General features: G+C 47.3%; 1 protein-coding gene and 1 long non-coding RNA gene across 2 annotated transcripts in view; one reads left to right on the top strand and one right to left on the bottom strand.

The window, feature by feature from the left end:
- LOC142495576 (G protein-coupled receptor kinase 5-like) overlaps window positions 1–797 on the top strand; it is a 68,790-nt gene extending 67,993 nt beyond the window's left edge. The window contains exon 16 of the mRNA XM_075601219.1: window positions 233–797. Within this exon, the coding sequence (XP_075457334.1) occupies window positions 233–352 (120 nt within the window). The 3' untranslated portion in view covers window positions 353–797. The remainder of the gene's footprint in view (window positions 1–232) is intronic.
- LOC142495577 (uncharacterized) lies at window positions 381–18,737 on the bottom strand. Its single transcript, XR_012801769.1, has 2 exons — window positions 17,900–18,737; window positions 381–3,075 (listed from the first exon to the last, which is right to left on the bottom strand). It is a non-coding gene; the product is annotated as an uncharacterized LOC142495577 (long non-coding RNA).
- Between the last annotated feature and the right edge of the window lie 3,190 nt (window positions 18,738–21,927).

Here is a 21,927-nt window from a genome sequence, read left to right as displayed (position 1 = left end):
TATAATTTATTTTTTATTTATCAGTCTCTTTATACATTTCTAAATTGTTTCATTTAGCAGTCTGTCCCTTCGTAGTGTTTGTGTTTATATTGTACATCGTACATCTTTCTCTCTGAATGTCTGTTTATAAAACTTCTCTGTACTATGACAGTTGACCAACTAATTTTTTATTGTCACCAATCCCTGAACTTGTCGTATCTCTGATCCTATCTTTTCTTCCTGGTCTCTCCAGCACGCAGATTATACCATCGGCGCAAATGACTCCTCCCTCTCGTCGAGTGTCAACTCTCACGTCAACTCCACGAACTACCACTTCCAAAGCACGATGGCCATGTCGAACGCTTCATCTTGATGCTGTCGGACATTTTTTAAAAACGATGAGTGGCCCCACCGTTGCTTGTTGTGAGCAGCCCTGGGTTTATCATGGAACCGTCCCAGAATCCTTTGCTGACCACCCATTTTCTCAGGTTTAACCACAGACGCTGTGCGTGAAAATGCGTTAAAACTGACGTCACAGGGGGGGAAAAAAGTTGTAGGCCTTGGAGGCCGGACAGACTAATGGGAAATCCATATTCCTGGAGGAGAAATGTATCCCGTGGCAGCCTCGGGGGTTAAATACCAACCAAAAGGTCAACTCAAACCGGATCAGGGCTGCCAAATGGGGTTGAAAATGCATATCGGTTTTATGCTAAGCTAATGGAAATATACCTGTTTTTTTTTTTTTTTTTATGTCCTGTATCTTTTTTTTAAAATTAATTGGTAAGGCATCTTATAAATGGCGTCCAATTTTCATCCAATTTTTTTAATGTATTTTTTAATATACCTTTGCATGTCGTTTGATTGGAAATAGAAATCCAGAAAGCTAAGGCTTGTTTATGGGGTGAAAAGGTTTTTATCCCAATTGGAAATGAACATTTACCCTTATTCCATAGACTTTAATAGAACGCCTTATACAAATTATGTAAGGAAACGACCTAGTACGTGTCCGTTGCCACACACACTTTAATAGGCTCACCCTCTAAGTCAGAATCACCCTCTTACCAACAAACCCCGGAGTAGTTTTCTTAAACACATCAGTTACCATATAGACCAGGGGTGGCCAACTCCAGTCTTCAAGGGCCTTCCACAGGTCAGGTTTGAAGGCTATCCCTGGTTCAGCACAGGGACAGTCACGGATTGAGCCACCTGTGCTGAAGCACGGATATCCCGAATACCTGGCCTGTTGCTGGCTGACCCTTGAGAACTGGTGTTGACCACTCCTGATATAGACTATTAGGGTCAGCCTCTTGAGAATCAGGACCACTGCTTTTAACACATTAGCTACCCTTGCACTTATTAGAATTATAAGTCCGAATCGCCCTCTTACACACTACCCCGTTGACGTAAATGAAATCGCATTCTTACAGACACCTATTTACCTTCTATTGATGGCATTGGTGGTCGGAAGTTACAAGTTATTGTATCCCGATTAAAGATGTTTCTTTATTTATAACATGCTTTACCAGGAAGTAATGCATTGAGAGTTACCTCTCGTTTTCGAGGATGTCCTGGTTTCGTTCTTTACATACCAAAAACAGAGTTCCGCAGGCACACTTCCTAAAGGTCTCAAGATGTAATATGCCGGTGCGCTACATGTAGGAAAAGTCCTGCAATTCCCAAAGAATCGTGACGGAACGGTAGAACATCAAAGCACACGGACTTCGCAAAAAAGTACATTTCTCTCTCTGCCAAGTCCGTGTGCCTTGATGTTCTACCGTTCCATCATAGTTCTTTACATAAGAAGAATACATGTTGAAATCCCAAGGCCATAGTCGGCATTGTTTTACAGGGCAGTTCCTCCTACATGTTAATGAGGTTTTTTTTTAATTCTATTTAACGATCTCTTCCAAATAGTGTACAAAGAGTCTGTTTTCACTCTTTAAAAAAATTCAAATAAATGTTATTCCTAAAACGGGAGCATGAAAGCCCAAATGGATAAGGCTGCTCACTCCCTGCCACTGAGTGACATTAGGAGACCTCAAATACCTGATCTGAGAAGATAGGGACAAGATCCTGCTCTAACGGGATCACATGAAGCTAACTTTCAAAGTAGGTCACAGTGCGGGAACTGCAACCTATGTATACTGATTTATGTTGTTGTTTAGGAACGATTACATTGGCTGTGGTGGAAACAATTAGTGTGTGTTTGCAACTTTGCAGACCATTGTGCTTTTCACAAACACCTTTATAAATCCGCCCTAGTCGCTACGGCTTTGGAAGCACTGCTGCCTTCCCTCTCGCACCTAACACAACACCTAACACCAGCTGCATTTGTTGTAACTTCTGTGTTATTTGGAATCGAGGTTTAAAAAAAAACCAAAAAACTGACGATGCTATCCTGCTTAATGAACTGATAAAGCGGAGTAGTTTCCGCTGTCGTCGAACTAGTCTGTGATTGGTCAATAGGGCTGTACCCTAAAGGTGTAATGCTGCCCCAAATTAACTGCGCTAAACATGTCCCATAAATAAGACCATTACCACTGTGGAACTCAATATCTATTGACATAATCAATTCTCGCTGAAAGACATTGGCTCTTCAAGTGGGGCCAGTGACATCAAAATGGAATGAAAGCTTCTTCTGATGCGATCTGCCATCATGTTATCCCATGGGCAGGGATCTTCATGTGGGGGGGTTACAGGAAGATGAATGAAAGGGGGAGAAACTATTTACAAGTACAGGATTATTGGGGTTCTCCCTGGGGGGTGGGGTTGGTGATCAAGCGGGAAGAGGTTTTCTGGAACGCAGCATCTTTCCATTCCCCGCTCACGCTGGGTGGGTAGCCTGCAAAGGCTTTAAAGCTGGCGTTCTCGTAATTCTGGAAACAGAGGGCGTATAGGAACGCGGTCAAGTGGAGAAGGCAGACCAATCCGAAGATTACCACCACGATGACCGTGTGAGGTTCCCAGGGCCCAGAATCCACTGCAACCTGGGTGTGCGTTCCGTTTCCCCTGGTCAGGCGCTGGACCAGCGAGAAGTTCATGTTGCTGTGGAAACCAGAGGCGAATTTTAGCATCCGTACATCCTAATAGTGCGACCTGTAATAATACAGCAGGAAAATTAGTGTTTCTAAGATAGAGATGTTTTCTATGCAGACTTCAAAGAGCCTGATCCGCAAAGAATAAAGTGTCATATCAATCTCATAACATTCTTTGAGGTACTGTATACTAATCTCACTAAGAGGGGGTTGGTCGCCATTAATTTAGGAGAGATTATATATACAGTGTTTGACAAATCACCAAAAAATCTACTCGCCACACAAAAAAATCTACTCGCCACCTAGTACCAAACGTATGCTGCTTGGGCCAATATGAGCTCGCCACGATGTTAAATCCACTCGCCCGGGGCGAGCAAATGTATAGGTTTGTCGAACACTATATATATATATATATATATATATATATATATATATATATATATATACCAAGATGTTTCCCCATGGAGAAATCAAGAAACCGCACTGAGATGGAAGCAAAAAGAAAGCTGTATTTAAGAATACATAGCACACTTATGTCCAAGGGAAACAACTTGGTCTGTTTTGAAACTCTCGCTTCAGCCTAATTAACAAAGCAGTATATTACTATCAAAGGTGCAATAGGGGATAAGAAATAGTGGTAAGGTTATAAGGAAAGCACACCCTTTCACAAGCACTCAATGCAAAATGTGATATGATGATACATTTTTAAATCAATTTTTAATGATATTTAAATAAAATGAGAATAAACACTTAAAGTATAAATAAGTGAGTAAATCACGGTGGTGATCAAACATATATAAGACAAGAAAAACGATATTTACAAAAATGTCAAAAACTGAAACCCATGGGAAATCAAATGGATAAATGTAAATTAAACTGATAATATCCAAAACCTAAATAGGTCGCAATTACTCATTGATAACCCTTGGGTACAGCACTAATAGTAATATTAAAAGAAACCTGTCTATAGTAAGCAGGTCGCGTAGAGACTAGTACTGATAATATATATAGTAGTGAATGACGTGTATTTGTTCCACCCTAAACCTGCAATATGTACAATAAATGGTGAAATACCAAATGTGATAGCAATTACATATAGGCACACACCAAATGTGTAAAAAATGCCTAGAGGCACGAATCAGAGTTCGTATCAAAAGATGGCCCCATGATGCCGATAAAATACTGTTATAAATATCTACAGATAATAGCACACACAATGAGCCCACAAAATGTGTCAATATTGCTCAGGCGCGGATTTAGTCCGTATCAAATTATAGCCTCCTCCACTTGCGATAGAGCAGAATAAATGAGTTCTTCAGTATTAGGTGATACCTTTTTTATTTGGACTAACAATTTATGTCATAGGACAAGCTTTCGAGAGTTCTCTCTTCAGGTCAGGCAATACTGATATACACAAGAATCTGGCTAAAACTGTAGAAAAAAAATATGTACTGTAGATAAGGTAGGGTGTTAAAAGTGTTTGAAGCCAGGGGAGGGTGACAAGGAACGGTATGGAAGGGGGGGGGGGGGGGGAGAAAGTGTGGATAAGAATAGAGGCAGGCAGGATAATTACAAACAATTTTGATAGGGTGGGAGAAACCCCTTGTCCGCATTAAGTCCTTTGGTTTTGGTGTCAGTCTTATTCTGAGTTCAAATGTTTTCCGTTCTTGGGTGCTTTTAAACATTCCATTTAAAATGATGTCCCACAGGTGAGCAGTATCTTCCTTCGTGGTGTTGTATAGAGTGTCTGTGCATATTCATTCTGCCTTGTAGTTTTTGACTGGTTTCCCCAATGTAGCAACCTTGATCACATTTGTTGCACTGGATCATATACACCACATTCCTGGATGTGCAGCAGTATGATCCTTTAACATTGAGATATATATATATATATATATATATATATATATATATACAGTGTTCGACAAACCTATACATTTGCTCGCCCCGGGCGAGTGGATTTAACCCCCGGGCGAGTAAATATTGGCCCAAGCAGCACACGTTTGGTACTAGGTGGCGAGTAGATTTTTTTGTGTGGCGAGTAGATTTTTTGGTGATTTGTCAACCACTGTATATATATATATTATTTATTATTATTATTTTTAAATAACCTTCCTATAGTAAACAAAAGCGGTGGGGTTTTTGTTTGTGTTTACAATCTGTAATGACTTTCAGTAATCAGACTGTTTGTCAGTGCTCAAACCCCCAGGTAAATTGTTAGCTTTGCTCTGTCTTCTGGTTGTAAAGTAATGATGAGGCCGTCATTAGTCAGACAGATAAACAGAAGGCGCTGAAATGTTGTTCCCAGAGGAAAGGGAAACGTTCATCTTTTACAAGATACAAAAAGGTAAAACTGTTTCATAAGGGGAATTGCAATGCAGCCAAAGAGTTTAACAATGGCACAGAGTTTACATTCTGTTACTCAGACGAAAACCAATCATCCGAACACACGGCTGTGACATCACACATCTGAAAGCTTGGTGGGATCATCCTCTTACAGACATTACAGACTTTCGCTGCATCTCGGATTGCTCTAGGATCACAGTGACTGAGAATGTGTCTAAAATCATTTTTTTTTAAAAAGTTTCTCTTCATACTTTAATAGCGTAATCTTTACACACATCAGATACACCGTCTATTTTAGTAGGCTCGTCCTCTTACACACGATACCCTATAGATTTAATAGGATCATCCTTTCACACACATCAGATACCTTATAGATTTAAAAGGATCATCCTTTTACACACATCAGATACCTTATAGATTTAAAAGGATTATCCTTTTACACACATCAGATACCTTATAGACTTGAGTACCTAAAACAGATTTGAAAGTACTGGTTTACATAGTACCTAAAATGTCTTAATTAACCCTTTGAGTGTTGGAGGTGCCGCAGCCTCTCCAGCTTGTTTCGATCATGTAATCCCTCCTTTGGAGCAATCACATGACCGTGATGTCACTGACTCACCCGGTCACTGACGTACAGAAGCTACTGGGTGCTCCTGTCATCCCAGATCTCATGACGTGGTAGCTACTGCATGGGACCCCCCAAAGGTTTAAGACCACCAAGGAGATAGGGTTCATATATATATGTGATATATATTTCCTTCAAATCCTTATCTCTGCCTCAAAGTGGCAGGAAGGTGGCAGCAGATGTTGAAGCTGTATGCAGCCACTTGTGCTGGTAGGTTCGACCCTACTGGCTTCCTGGCTAAAGTGGAGAAGGTATTTGCCAACATGGACGAGGCTGGCATGACAAGTTAGGCTGCGCTTATAGTGCCTGGCAACGCGACGTCGCTCCCAAACAAATACATTGACTCCGTCGCCAGCGCTTATAGTAAGCGCGACGGAGCGACCCAAAATTTTGAAGCCAGGAAATGTGATTTTTTTTAGAGACAGTCGCCACATGTGACTGTCTCTAAACCAATCAGAGACCGCGGCCCGCCCTCTCGTGACGTCACTGGCCTTGTCGCCAGCGACATCGCTTAAAATCAAATTATAACTTTCGCTAGTGGCGATGGGTGATGTCATCGGTCGCCGTCACCAGCACTATAAGCGCGACCTAAGTAGGGTGACCAGATTTTGAAAATGAAAAACCGGGACACTTTTTTTTTTTTACATAACAGTTTATTTATTGTAGTACACTTTACTACCATTAGTCGCTGTTTTGTGTGTGTGTCTGTGTGTGTCTGTGTGTGTCTGTGTGTGTCTGTGTGTCTGTGTCGGATGACCTCACTAATCGAACAAAAACAAAAAACAGATGTGAATGATTCTGAACCCATTAACCAGTGTCTGGATGCCGCCTCTTCACAATTTCTAAAGCAGCAATCCCGCCTGGGATCTTACCTGATCCGCAGTCCCTCAAGGTACTATACTGGAGGGGAGGTGTTCTCTACCTGTCTTCCGATGTCTCCCGTGTGAAACTTGAGTCAGATCTGGAAGAAAGCAGGGTAGGTTACTTCGGTGTAGGTATACGGCAGTTAAGACATAGAGGGTGAGGGAGACAGGGAGGGAGACAGGGAGGGAGAGAGAGGGAGGGAGACAGTAAGGGAGACAGGGGGAGAGAGAGGGAGACAGGGGGAGAGAGAGGGAGACGGGGAGAGAAAGGGAGGGAGGGGGAGAGAAAGGGAGGGTGGGAGGGGGAGAGAAAGGGAGGGTGGGAGGGGGAGAGAAAGGGAGGGAGGGAGGGGGAGAGAAAGGGAGGGAGGGGGAGAGAAAGAGAGGGAGGGAGGGGGAGAGAAAGGGAGGAAGGGGGAGAGAAAGGGAGGGAGGGGGAGAGAAAGGGAGGGAGGGAGGGGGAGAGAAAGGGAGGGAGACAGGGAGGGAGACAGACGGAGACAGGGAGGGAGGGAGAGAGACGGAGACAGGGAAGGAGAGAGACGGAGACAGGGAGGGAGAGAGACGGAGACAGGGAGGGAGAGAGACGGAGAGGGAGACAGGGAGGGAGACGGAGAGGGAGATGGAGAGGGAGATGGAGAGGGAGAGAGACAGGGAGGGAGACAGAGAGGGAGACAGGGAGGGTGAGGGAGACATACACCCACTGATACACACACACTGATACACACACACACACCCACTGATACCCACACCCACTCACACACCCACACCCACTGATACCCACACCCACTGATACCCACACCCACCCACTGATACCCACACCCACACACTGACACTCACACCCACCCACTGACACCCACTGATACACACACACCCGCCCACTGATACACACACCCACCCACTGATACACACCCACCCACTGATACACACACACCCACTGATACACACACACACACACACACACACACACACACACACACACACACACACACACACACACACACACACACACACACACACACACACACTGACACCCACACACACACACACTAACACCCACACACACACACACACACACACCCACTGACGCCCACACACACCCACTGACACCCACACACACTCACTGACATACACACACACACCCACTGATACACACACCCACACACTGATACACACACACACCCACTGATACACACACACACTGATACACACACCCACCCACTGATACACACACACCCACTGATACACACCCACCCACTGATACACACACACACCCACACACCCACACACCCACCCACACCCACTGATACACACACACACACACACACTGATACACCCCCACCCCCACTGATACACACCCACACCCACTGATACACACACACCCACTGATACACACACACACACCCACTGATACACACACACCCACTGATACACACAATCCCCCACTGATACACACCACCACCCCCACTGATACACACACACACTCACTCACTGATACACACACCCACCCACTGATACAAACACCCACCCACTGATACACACACACACCCACTGATACACACACCCACCCACTGATACACACATACCCACCCACTGATACACACACACACACCCACTGATACACACACACACACACCCACTGATACACACACACCCACCCACTGATACAAACACACCCACCCACTGATACACACACACACACACTGATACACACACCCACCCACTGATACACACACCCACCCACTGATACACACCCCCACCCACTGATACACACACCCACCCATTGATACACACACACACCCACTGATACACACACACACACACACACACACACACACACACACACACACACACACACACTGATACACACACACCTACTGATACACACACAAACCCACTGACACACACACACCCACTGATACACACACACACCCACTGATACACACACACACACTGATACACACACACACACACTGATACACACACACACACACACACACACACACACACACACACACTAATACACACACACACACACTGATACACACACACACACACACACACACACACACACACTGATACACACACACACACACCCACTGATACACACCTACCCACTGATACACACACACCCACCCACTGATAAACACATACCCACTGATACACACACACACACACACACACACACACACACACACACACACACACACACACACACACACACACACACACACACACACACTGATACACACACACACACACACACTGATACACACACCCACAGATACACACACACACCCACTGATACACACCCACTGATACAGACACACCCACTGATACACCCACACACCCACTGAAACACACCCACCCACTGATACACACCCACACACCCACTGATACACACATACACCCACTGATACACACACACACCCACTGATACACACACACCCACTGATACACACACACCCACTGATACACACACACCCACTGATACACACACACCCACTGATACACACACACACCCACTGATACACACACACACACACACACACCCACTGATACACCCACACACACACACTGAAACACACCCACCCACTGAAACACACCCACCCACTGATACACACACACACCCACTGATACACCCACACCCACTGATACACACACACCTACTGATACACACACACACACCAACTGATACACACACACCCACCCACACACACTGACACCCACACACCCACTGATACACCCCCACCCCCACTGATACACACACACACCCACTGATACACACTCACACCCACTGATACGCACACACCCACCCACACACCCACCCACACCCACCCACACCCACTGATACACCCCCACCCCCACTGATAAACACACACACCCACTGATACACACACACACCCACTGATACACACACACCCACTGATACACACACACACACACACACACACACACACACACACACACACACACACACACACACACACACACACACACACACACACACACACACACACACACACTGATACACCCCCACCCCCACCCCCACTGATACACACACACACACACTGATACACACCCACCCACTGATACACACACACCCACTGACACACACACACCCACTGACACACACACACCCATTGATACACACACACACACCCACTGATACACACACACACACACACACACTGATACACACACACACACCCACTGATACACACACACACACACACACACACACACTGACACACACACACACACACACACACACACACACACACACACACACACACACACACACACACACACACACACTGATACACACACCCACTGATACACCCACACACCCACTGATACACCCACACACCCACTGATACACCAACACACCCACTGATACACACACACCCACTGATACACACACACACCCACTGATACACACACACACACACACACACCCACTGATACACCCACCCACCGATACACACCCACACACCCACACACACACACTGAAACACACCCACCCACTGAAACACACCCACCCACTGATACACACACACACCCACTGATACACACCCACCCACTGATACACACACACCTACTGATACAAACACACACACCAACTGATACACACACACACACACACACACACTGATACACACCCACACACCCACCCACACACACTGACACCCACACACCCACTGATACACCCCCACCCCCACTGATACACACACACACACCCACTGATACACACTCACACCCACTGATACGCACACACCCACCCACACACCCACCCACACACCCACCCACACCCACCCACCCACACACCCACACCCACTGATACACCCCCACCCCCACTGATAAACACACCCACCCACTGATACACACACACACACCCACTGATACACACACACCCACTGATACACCCACCCACTGATACACACACACACACACACACCCACTGATACACCCCCACCCCCACCCCCACTGATACACACACACACACACTGATACACACACACCCACTGATACACACACACCCACTGACACACACACACACCCATTGATACACACACACACCCACTGATACACACACACACACACTGATACACACACACACACACACACACACACACACACACACATGACACACACACACACACACACACACACACACTGATACACACACCCACTGATACACCCACACACCCACTGATACACCCACACACCCACTGATACACCAACACACCCACTGATACACACACACCCACTGATACACCCACACACCCACCCACTGATACACACACGCACCCACTGATACACACACAACCACTGATACACACACACACCCACTGATACACACACACACACACACACACACACACACACACTGATACACACACACACACACTGATACACACACACACACACACACACACACACACACACACACACACACACACACACACACACACACACACACACTGATACACACACACACACACACACCCACTGATACACACACACACACACACACACACACACACACACACACACACACTGATACACACACACACACACACACACTGGTACACCCACACACACCCACTGATACACACACATACACCCACTGATACCCACACACACCCACTGATACACACACACACACCCACGGATACACACACACACACACACACACACACACACTGATACCCCCCCCACTGATACACACACACCCACTGATACACACACACACACACACACACCCACTGATACACATACACACACACACCCACTGATACACACACACACACACACACACACACACACACACACCCACTGATACACACACACACCCACTGATACACACACAGACCCACTGATACACACACACACCCACTGATACACACAAACACACACACCCACTGATACACCCACCCACTGATACACACACCCACCCACTGATACACACACACACCCACTGATACACACACACCCACTGATACACACACACACCCCCACTGATACACACATCCACTGATACACACACACACACACACCCACACACACTGATACACACACACACCCACTGATACACACACCCACCCACTGATACATACACACACACACTGATACACCCACCCACTGATACACACACACACACTCACTGATACACACACATACACCCACTGATACACACACACTGATACACACACACACACACACACACTGATACACCCACACCCACCCACTCATACACACACACACACACACACACACACACACACACACACACACACACACACACACACACACACACACACACACACAGTGATACACACACACAGTGATACACACACACACACACACACACACACACACACACACACACACACACACACACACACACACACACACACACACACACACACTGATACACACACACACCCACTGATACACATACACACCCACTGATACACATACACACTCACTGATACACACACACACACTGATACACACACACACCCACTGATACACACACACACACACACTGATACACCCCGCCAGCCCCTGCACCGCCCGCGACCGCACAGCCACCACTGCCCGCCCCCGAGCCCATCTCCCACACCAAGTGGACGGGGGGAAGTGAGTGCCAGGAGGGGCAAAGGTGGGAACGCCGGGGGCAAAGGTACGAGCGCCGGGGGGCAAAGGTACGAGCGCCGGGGGGCAAATGTACGAGCGCCGGGGGGCAAAGGTACGAGCGCCGGGGGGCAAAGGCAGGCGCACCCCCGCTACCACCTCCTATTACCCCCCCTTGGCTGGGACCCGGGACAGAAGGGGGACACTCACCGCGCACAGAGGAGCCGGGAGCGAGAAGGCAGTCACGTGTGCGCTGCACAGAGCGGAAGCCCCGCCCCCGGCTTCCTCTGACATGTCAGCGACCAATCCCCTGCGGGCCGGCCGACATTCTAAGTCACCCCCCCGGCATCATCATTCATCCAATCCCATGCGGGCCGGCCGGCATTCTAAGTCCCGCCCCCGGCATCATCATTCATCCAATCCCATGCGGGCCGGCCGGCATTCTAAGTCCCGCCCCCGGCATTCTCCTTCATTCAGTCCCCCCGGCAGCATTCACACACACACATAAAAAATACTTACCGGCCGCCACATTCTCCTCACCGCCGCTGCCCCGCAATACCGGGACCAGGGACAAAAACCGGGAAGGACTTAAAACCAGGACAGGACACAAATAACCGGGACTGTCCCGGCAAAAACGGGACGAATGGTCACCCTAGACCTAAGGCCTCAATCTCCCAAATATGGTACCTGGAAGATCATTAAGGAGGCTTTCAGGGCGACAAGGGCTGAAGATGAGACATAGCAGAGTGATAGATACATAAAGAGATACACATATGTAGGTATATATACTGGCATCTATATGTGCTGTACACAAGTCTTTTTATTTAAAAAAAAATCACGCTTGCTTTAAGATTTTTGTAAACATTTTTAGTCCCTATGATGTTCTCTAAAGACAATAACCACACACCCAAATAAACAGATTTTCTACTTAGATTTCTTTTAATATTCAATAATGCACATTGTATTTTCTGTGGGTTTATCAATGACCTTCTCCACTTTATTGCAAATCCTATATGTGGATTCCAAACCTTAACATTTTCTACAGAAATATATATATATATATAAATAATCATGTGAATGTGCTCACAAGTGATATTCTTTATTGGCTATATGCTAACTGGAGATTTTTTGTTGCCTTTTTCACCCACCATAACTTAAAATGGTAAACCTACCCAGCCTAGAAATATTGCAAAGCAAGTATAAACCAACCTCACACTGATGATACCCATCAAGGTCGAAACATGTCTGTGAGTGGTTTGACTTGCTTTGCATCTTGTCCCATGCTGTGCTTAAAAGCTGTGTAAACAGCGTTGCATTTGCTCATATGGGCTCCATGTGAATGGATATTCCAGGCAAAAGGTGACATTGTGTGCTCATTTGTATGTCATTTCCCAGAATCCTTTGCTGTAGTGGAAGCACTGTATGCTAGGTGATAATCGTTGAAAGGCAGGGTTACAGACCTGTCTAAGGCTGCGTCCATGCTTACTGATTGCGTGCTGAGGCGGAGGCTGAGGGAAAGCGGGTGCTTTCTCTGGCCTTAGACCGCGCGCCGTCCGGGGGCTCGTCAGGGCGGCGGGCCAGTGACGTCACGGAGCTGGTTCGCCATCATTGGGTGAACCGCTCACGTGACCGGCCCTGCGCTCTGGCAAGCGCGAAAATTTAAAATTTAGCTAAGACTTACAAACGTGCGGAAGCGTAAGCGAGCCCCTGCTAAAGCCGCTCTCATTGCGGCTGCAGGGGCTCAGTGCCGAGCGTAAGCGCGCCTCAGCACGGGTCAGCGCATAAGCGCTGACCATGTCCGAGGCCTAAGGCTGCAGCCCCGCTGCCTGCGCTACACGCGCGCCTGCAAGGCAGGCGGCCTGTGCAGCCGAGTCCCCCAGTCTGCAGAGAGCTACAGGGGGAAAGACAGGGGAGGCGTGACGGGGGCGCGGATGTGACGTTTCCCGGCAGGTTGCCCTCATTGGCTGAACCGCCGGGGGCGTGGCCTAGCGCTCCGTCGTGACTCCTGCTCTCAATTTTCTTGAGAGCAGGAGTTTCTGTCGGTGCAGCGTGGCGGCCCCCCCTCGCAGCGGGCCCGGCCCCATTGTGGGGCGGATCTTGTCCCTGCAGCGTCCGCCACAGCGGCCGCTGCAGTAGCCAGAGGGGACCTAGCCTAAGACATGTGAATGTGCTCACAAGTGATTATATATATATATATTCATGTAGAGGTATCAGTACCGTGTTAGCCGAGCTTCAATAATCAAAAAATAAATAGATGATACCGTTCTGTGGCTAACGAAATGCTTTTATTTGTGCGAGCTTTCGAGATACACTGATCTCTTCTTCCGGCGATGTTACAATGAATGAAGCAAGCAAAAGCTATACTATAAACAGTGTCTATTGGAATGTTATCTGTGCTGGTCCTTCCCCCGGTGTGGATGTGTTTAATGGCTGGAGGTGTCAAAAGGTTCCTGAAAGCAAGTGATGAAAGAGTGTGTGTGTGTATCAGTGTGAATTAACATGAATGGAGAGCCCACAGTATATACAGTGCTTTACAAAACGTGTGTGTGGAGTGGGAGCGGATATAAATGGTGTGGGTGGGTGTGGAAATGTGAGAGTTAGTAGCATAACTAAAAGTGTGTGTGGATACTATGTGGTCCCTATTGGTGTATAGGGATGGAAAAACAAGGAGTATAAGTATGTGTGAGAGACAGCTGTGTGTGCATACATATAGCACAGTATGTACAGACATGGCCTATAGCGCTCTTTGGAAGAGAGTTCACTTGTGTCAGTAATGACTCATAAAATTTCGATCTCTGTTTAGGCCACTGCTAAGTGTCCCGAACAGTTGCATAAATTTGTATTCATGCAACCGTCTGTCTTTCGGTGTTTTAAGATTACCTTTGAGTATGGCAACCCTCAGATCGTTCATCTTATGGCCAGAGTCAGAGAAATGTTCACCAACAGGACTGTCTCTTGTTCCGCGTGTTATGCTGTAGCGGTGCAGGTTCATTCTCTTGTTTAGCCCCTGCCCTGTCTCACCTATGTAGTAGCAGCCCCCTGGGCATTTCATGCACATGATGAGGTACATGACATTGCTGGAGGAACAGGTGAACCTTCCTCTGATTTTGTATTCCCGATTCCTGTGTGGTATTTTTATTGTGTCCGCTGTGTAGAGCATTGCGCAGGTTTTGCATCTTGGGTCCTGGCATGGTTTTGTCCCGCATTCAGTTGTACTGCTGAATACTTTACTCCTCACCATAATATTCTTGAGATTATGGGGTTGTCTGTATGATAATAAGGGTGCTTCAGGGAAGACCTGTTGCAGTCTTGTATCTTCCTGGAGGATGGGTTGTAGTTTCCTGGCGATCTTGCCTAGGTGTGGGTTATATGTGACCACTAAAGGTACCCTGTCGCTTGTCTCCTTCTGTTTGTATTCAAGGAGATCAATTCTTGGTATTCTGGTGGCTTTGTGAATTTGCTGGTCTACAATTCTGTGGTTGTACCCACGGTTTATAAAGTCTGATCTCAAGGCTTTAATCCGCTGGTCTCTGTCTGCTGTGTCGGAGCATATCCGGTTGTATCGTATGGCTTGACTGTAGATGGTTGCATGTTTGGTGTGTGTCGGGTGGAAGCTGTTGTCCCTCAAATAGCTGGCTCTGTCTGTTGGTTTGTGGTATACAGAAGTCTGTAGTTGGTTGTTCTTTATAGTAATGGTGGTGTCTAGGAAATGTACTTCATCCGGGGAATGGGTGAGTTTGAGGTTGATGGTCGGGTGGAACGTATTGAAGTTGTCATAGAACTGTAGGAGGTCCTGTTCGCCAGAGGTCCAAATCAGGAGGATGTCATCGATGTAGCGAAGGTATGTAAGGGGTTTCAAGTGACAGGTGGACAGAAAGTCACTTTCCAGTTTTGCGCAGAACAGAGTGTTTTAATGATCCTGTTGAGTTCTCGCATGTATTTTTTAGTTGGATCCTCCTGCAGTTGGGTGTAATACTTTGAATCAGAGAGTTGCCTGTGTGCTTCCTGCAGGTAGTCTGTGGTGTTCATTATGACCACTGCTCCCCCCTTGTCCGTAGGTTTGATTGTTATGTTGTGGTTGGCCTTTAGCGATTCTATGGCTCTCCTCTCCATCAGTGTCAGATTATATGTTTGTTTCCTTACTTTGTCCAGGATGGTGGTTTTGGCTCTGTGTCTGAAGCTTTCAATGTACCGGTCCAATGTGGGGTTGCGCCCAGTTTGTGGGATCCAGTTGGATTTTTGCTTCTCCCTGCTCATGTGCAGTGGCTCTCCTTCTGCAGTGTTGGCATAATCTTGGTTGTGTCTGTTGTGGAAGAACTCCTTAAGACGCAGCCTTCTGAAGAATTCTTCCAGGTCACTGCACAGCTCAATCTTATATACACACACACACACACACACACACACACACACACACACACACACACACACACACACACACACACACACACACACACACACACACACACACACACACACACACACACACACGAATTGTGTTCTTTTGGTTTATTATAATGCATTATACTGAATTCCGTGCGGCAGCCATAAGGGGTATGTTCCACTAACCCTATAAACGTAATGTATGGAATTCCTAGTTCAGTTTTGAATGCATTTGAGAACGGTTAAATAGGGCATGGTAGTTAACTTTTCTGGCTGGCAGATACCGTGAATTTGTGGGGATATTCTGCTATGTGAAGAATGTTCTTTCAAAGCCAGTTCTAAGAATTTCAGGGAACTAATTAAAACTGGCTGCACTAGGAAGATAATTGTTTTTTTGTTTGGGTTTTCATCTGTGTATTTGGAGATAAAGGATTATTTTTTTTTGCCATCTGAGGCTTCTATCAGGAGCAAAGTTAAATTTTTAAGTGTGTGTGTGTGTGTGTGTGTGTGTGTGTGTATACACACACATATATATATATATATATACATACATACTGTACACACACCCACACGCCTTGTAATGTCTGTTTCATAGTATTAGATTTTTGTTTGATAGGTTTTCATATTTGGTTCCTATTCAATCCCAAAAGCCGAACCTCACAAATGACAAACCCCACAGACTATACACACGCCGCTCTCGTTAAGGGCTCGTTACATCAGTTACCCCAAATACTTCAAAAGGGAATCACCCTCTTGTATCCATCAGGTGCCCCGTAGACTTTAATAGGATTGCCCTCTTCCCGACACCACTTACTGCACAACGAGTTGCTGGCCCTTCTGGCAGCAATTGGGTTCATGAGACTGAAATCCCTGCATCTAAATCTAAGCTGGCACCCGTTTAGAACTCCAAACCTATCCACCCACTTCAGAGACCAGCAACCACTCCTCCCCACCTTAAAAACAATAACGTTACAGGGTTGTTTTTTTTTTTTTTTTTGCTTTCTAACGCGTAACGGCATCTTTGTTACCTGTAGGGTTTTGAGCAGGATAAATCAGTGCAAGGTGGTTTTTGGTTGGGAATTCTCTTGCATTTTCAGCATCTGTGTGCAGCCAGACGTCTGTGCAGAATAGACGGAGATTTAAATAAAAAAAACAAACCACAGGAACATTCATCATTGCGGTTGCTTTGGAAACACGTGTCTCCTCAGGGCTGCATCGCTGCAGAAAATAAATAAATAAGAAACATGTATGAGGAGCTTAAAACCAAAAGCTTCAAATCTCTTTAAAATTCCCATTTCATGGGAATTAACTCAGGCGGTTCAAATTATAATCCCCAATTAGGAGTGACCTTTTTTTATTTCACCGTTTTCATCCTAACCCCACACGTCACAGTCACATCCTCCAGTGTTTTCTCCTCCCAGAGAAATATTGAAATCAAATCTTATTGTGAAAACGTATTAAACATCCTGTACTATGAAACACACATTACAGATGGCGGAGAAGGGGTTACATGGTGAAGTGCTTTCACTTTAAATCCATATATACGATTCTACCTGGGGCTGGGGAATTCTTTACGTTTCATATGTTGCCCTCATTCTTTGCCCCTATCGAGTTATATGAGCCCTCAGCATTAGACACCCTGTGATTACACACAAGAGAAGCAGCAAACACCATTCATTGAACCCTGTACTCTTATCACATAAAATGGAGGTGCCATTGGCTCTATTAGGCTGTGTTTATAGTAGGCGTGCGACAGAGCGCATGGCGTCACGCGCGCCTGTCGCCCGAGTGTAGTGTGCACTTTGTGCACATTTAGATGGAGGCGTGGCGGACACGTCACCAGGCTGGTTCACCCTCATTGGCTAATCCATGCCGCCGCGCAGAAAAACAAAATCCTCATCGCGGTTGCGCGCACTATGGCCGGCCCGATGGAGCTGCTGCACTTCGCACGCACCGTCACGCTCACTATAATCGCGGCCTTAAATTGTAGCAACGCTGTATGGGAAACACCATCTTGGAACAGTAAAGGCAAGAGCTGTTAACCCTAATAATTCTTGGGGTGCCCTTTTGATGTAGCTACTGCATTATGGGGTCTGGCACTCCAGGGGCCCCATTACATAGCTATGTCGTTTTCTAGTGGAAATCGCGTTTGGGATATATCAGTAAGTGGATTGGAAGGAGGACTCCGCTTCCATTATGTCATCAGTGATGGTGAATGCCGGCGACCATCTGCTCGGGCCTGCCAACGGGGGGGAAGCACAGAAACGTCCTGGGTCTGGCGGTGGAGGAGGGAGGGTCGTCCTGCTCGTCAGAACCTGGAAGTTAGGTCCACCGGAAGTCGGAACAAACCCTGTGTCAGCCGTATGGTGGGCCCACCATCACTGCTGTGTTGGGGCCGGAGGTACTTGGACAGGCCACACTCCACAGGTAGAGCCTGGGGGAGAAAGGGGGGTGATGGGGGAGTGAAATAGAGTGGGGGAGAGGAGGGGTAGGAGAGAAACATGGGGGATTAAGAGTGGGAGAGAAAGGAAGGGGGGAGGAGGAGAGAAATATGGGGGTCAAGTGGAAGAGAAAAAGGTGGAGAGTGGGAGAGCAAGAAAGGGGATAGGGAGACTCACAGGACCATCGACTGGGGGGAGTAGACACCTCCTCCCTTGCTGATTAACCCAAGGCTCGGGTGGAGACTCTAGTTCTGGGGAAGCTGTCACACAAAGGGTTATATTTATAGTAATCCCCACATTGGTTAATGTCTTATCCCATAAGAGTGAGAAGCCACAGCATAGACTATTAACTTAGAGATGTAGGTGTGTAGCGCACAGCATCCAGCAGAGAACAGGTCTTGACAAAGTGCTTTGCACGAAACACGTTGAAGGGTTGCGTCCCTCTTTTTAATGCCTTGCCAATAAAGAAAAGTTTTTGCCAGACCTGTTCTCTGCTGGATGCTGTGCGCTACACACCTACATCTCTGGAATTCGTTTACATAGCAGCACGCATTGGAAGGGAGACTCTGGAGGTGAACAGACTGTGAGTACTCTTAAGGGGCTATCCCAATGAGGTGAAGGAGGGTGTCCTAGGACAACTTCCCCAATCTTCAGGGCTTCCTGGTGCCCCCACCCCCATCATTATGGACTGAGTATACCAATGCACAATACCTTAATACCCAGTGTCTCCCTCCCTTCAGAAGCACACACACAGCACTTTGAGCACCATTGTTCTATTCTGACTTAGACTATTAACTTAACATTTTTCCTGCCGCAAGTCCTGCAGAATCGTGGGTTTGGCGACCAGGCTATGGATGTCGGAAACGGAAGTGGAGGGGGCTCCCTTTCCGCTTCCGTCAGGCTGCCCACACCGTGGAAAACAAGCAAGTGCTCATGACGTACCGGCCGTTCCTCCTCCTCTTACCGTGCACCCCAAAACTGGAACCACCTACCAGAGACTCTCACAGCCACCACCAGTTTAAGTTCTTTCATAACTAAGGCTGTCTCACATTTTAATCTGGTCTGTAACTGTTACATACGCCCATAATATATATTATCTGTAACGGTGCATGCAGTGTCTTGTATATAAAGTATACCCTGTTCATTTATGTAACTGTATTTGTAACCATATATTATTTGTCTTACTCTGTGCCCAGGACATACTTGAAAACGAGAGGTAACTCTCAATGTATTACTTCCTGGTAAAAGATTTTATTAAAAAATAAAATAAATAAAAATTAGGGTATTGTAAAGGTTAATTGCTCTTTTGTAGGGAAGAGGTTTACGGTGTCTGACAATTTCTGGCTGGCAAAGTGTCCTTGTAGTGACTGGTCTGCTGGTGTCTGTGTGCGTCCACCCCTGACCTACTGATAGCTGTCACTATGGCATCACAGAGGCCAAAGAGTAAGCGGAACCTCCAGCACTGGGCATAAAAAATAGGGGAACTTTAGTTCCTCTATCAACATGGGATGCCAGAGCTTACAGGCAAAGTGAGCATCTCCTATGATGTCACCGTAACACATTCAATGTAATATATGCAAATATCAATTTACAAATAAAATATTTGCATTCCTGTATTTAGTTGTATTTACTATTACAGTGTTTCCCAAACTGTGCGCCTCGGCGCCCTGGTGCGCCGCGGCTTGGCTAGAGGGGCGCCGCGATCAGGGCCGCCAGCAGCGGGAAACAAGGGCCAGTAAATTAAAAAAAAAACACGCTGAACCCGGCTCCGGCTCTCCCTGCGCGCGCTGGAAGAGCAGCACCGGGAGACATGTCTCCCAGCAGCACTAACACCCCACACCCCCGGCCAAAACCGCCACCCGCCGGCAGCATCGGTGCACCATCACCCTCCCCCCGCAGCACACCGGCCCTCCCCACACAGGCCCCCGCAGCACTGACCCCCCCCCCTCCCCTCACCCCGTGCAGGGACCGGGCCATTCAGCCACCCCACGCTGCCGCCGTCCCATGCAGCACTGGTCCGTCTGCCCTCCCACCCACCCGCGCAGAATTCCCCCCCGCAGAATTGCCCCCCGCATCACCGGCATGCCGCCGTCCCCCACCGCCCCCCCCACCCCCCGCAAGCCACCGGCCTGACCATCATCCCCAAGAAGGGTAATTTTTAAATGTATTGAGGGTGTGGGGGTAATTTTTAAATGTATTGGGGGTGTGGGGGTAATGTGTGTGTGTGTGTGTGTCTGTGAGAGAGAGAGTCTGTGAGAGTGAGAGTGTCTGTGAGAGTGAGTGTCTGTGAGAGTGACTGTGAGAGTGAGAGTGTCTGTGAGAGAGTGAGTGTCTGTGAGAGAGTGAGTGTCTGTGAGAGTGAGAGTGTCTGTGATAGAGTGAGAGTGTCTGAGAGAGTGAGAGTGTCTGAGAGAGTGAGAGTGTCTGAGAGAGTGAGTGTGTCTGAGAGAGTGAGTGTCTGTGAGAGTGTGTGTCGGTGAGAGGGTGTGTCAGTGAGAGTGTGTGTCGGTGAGAGTGTGTCTGTGAGAGGGTGAGAGTGTGTCTTTGAGAGGGTGAGAGTGTGTGTCTGTGAGAGGGTGAGAGTGTGTGGCTGTGAGAGTGTGTGTTGGTGAGAG

Source organism: Ascaphus truei, chromosome 5 (assembly GCF_040206685.1).
Source record: "Ascaphus truei isolate aAscTru1 chromosome 5, aAscTru1.hap1, whole genome shotgun sequence".
Lineage (NCBI taxonomy): Eukaryota > Metazoa > Chordata > Amphibia > Anura > Ascaphidae > Ascaphus > Ascaphus truei.
The sequence above is the reverse complement of the archived record's forward strand: the minus strand, read 5'-3'. Positions and strand labels throughout refer to the sequence as shown.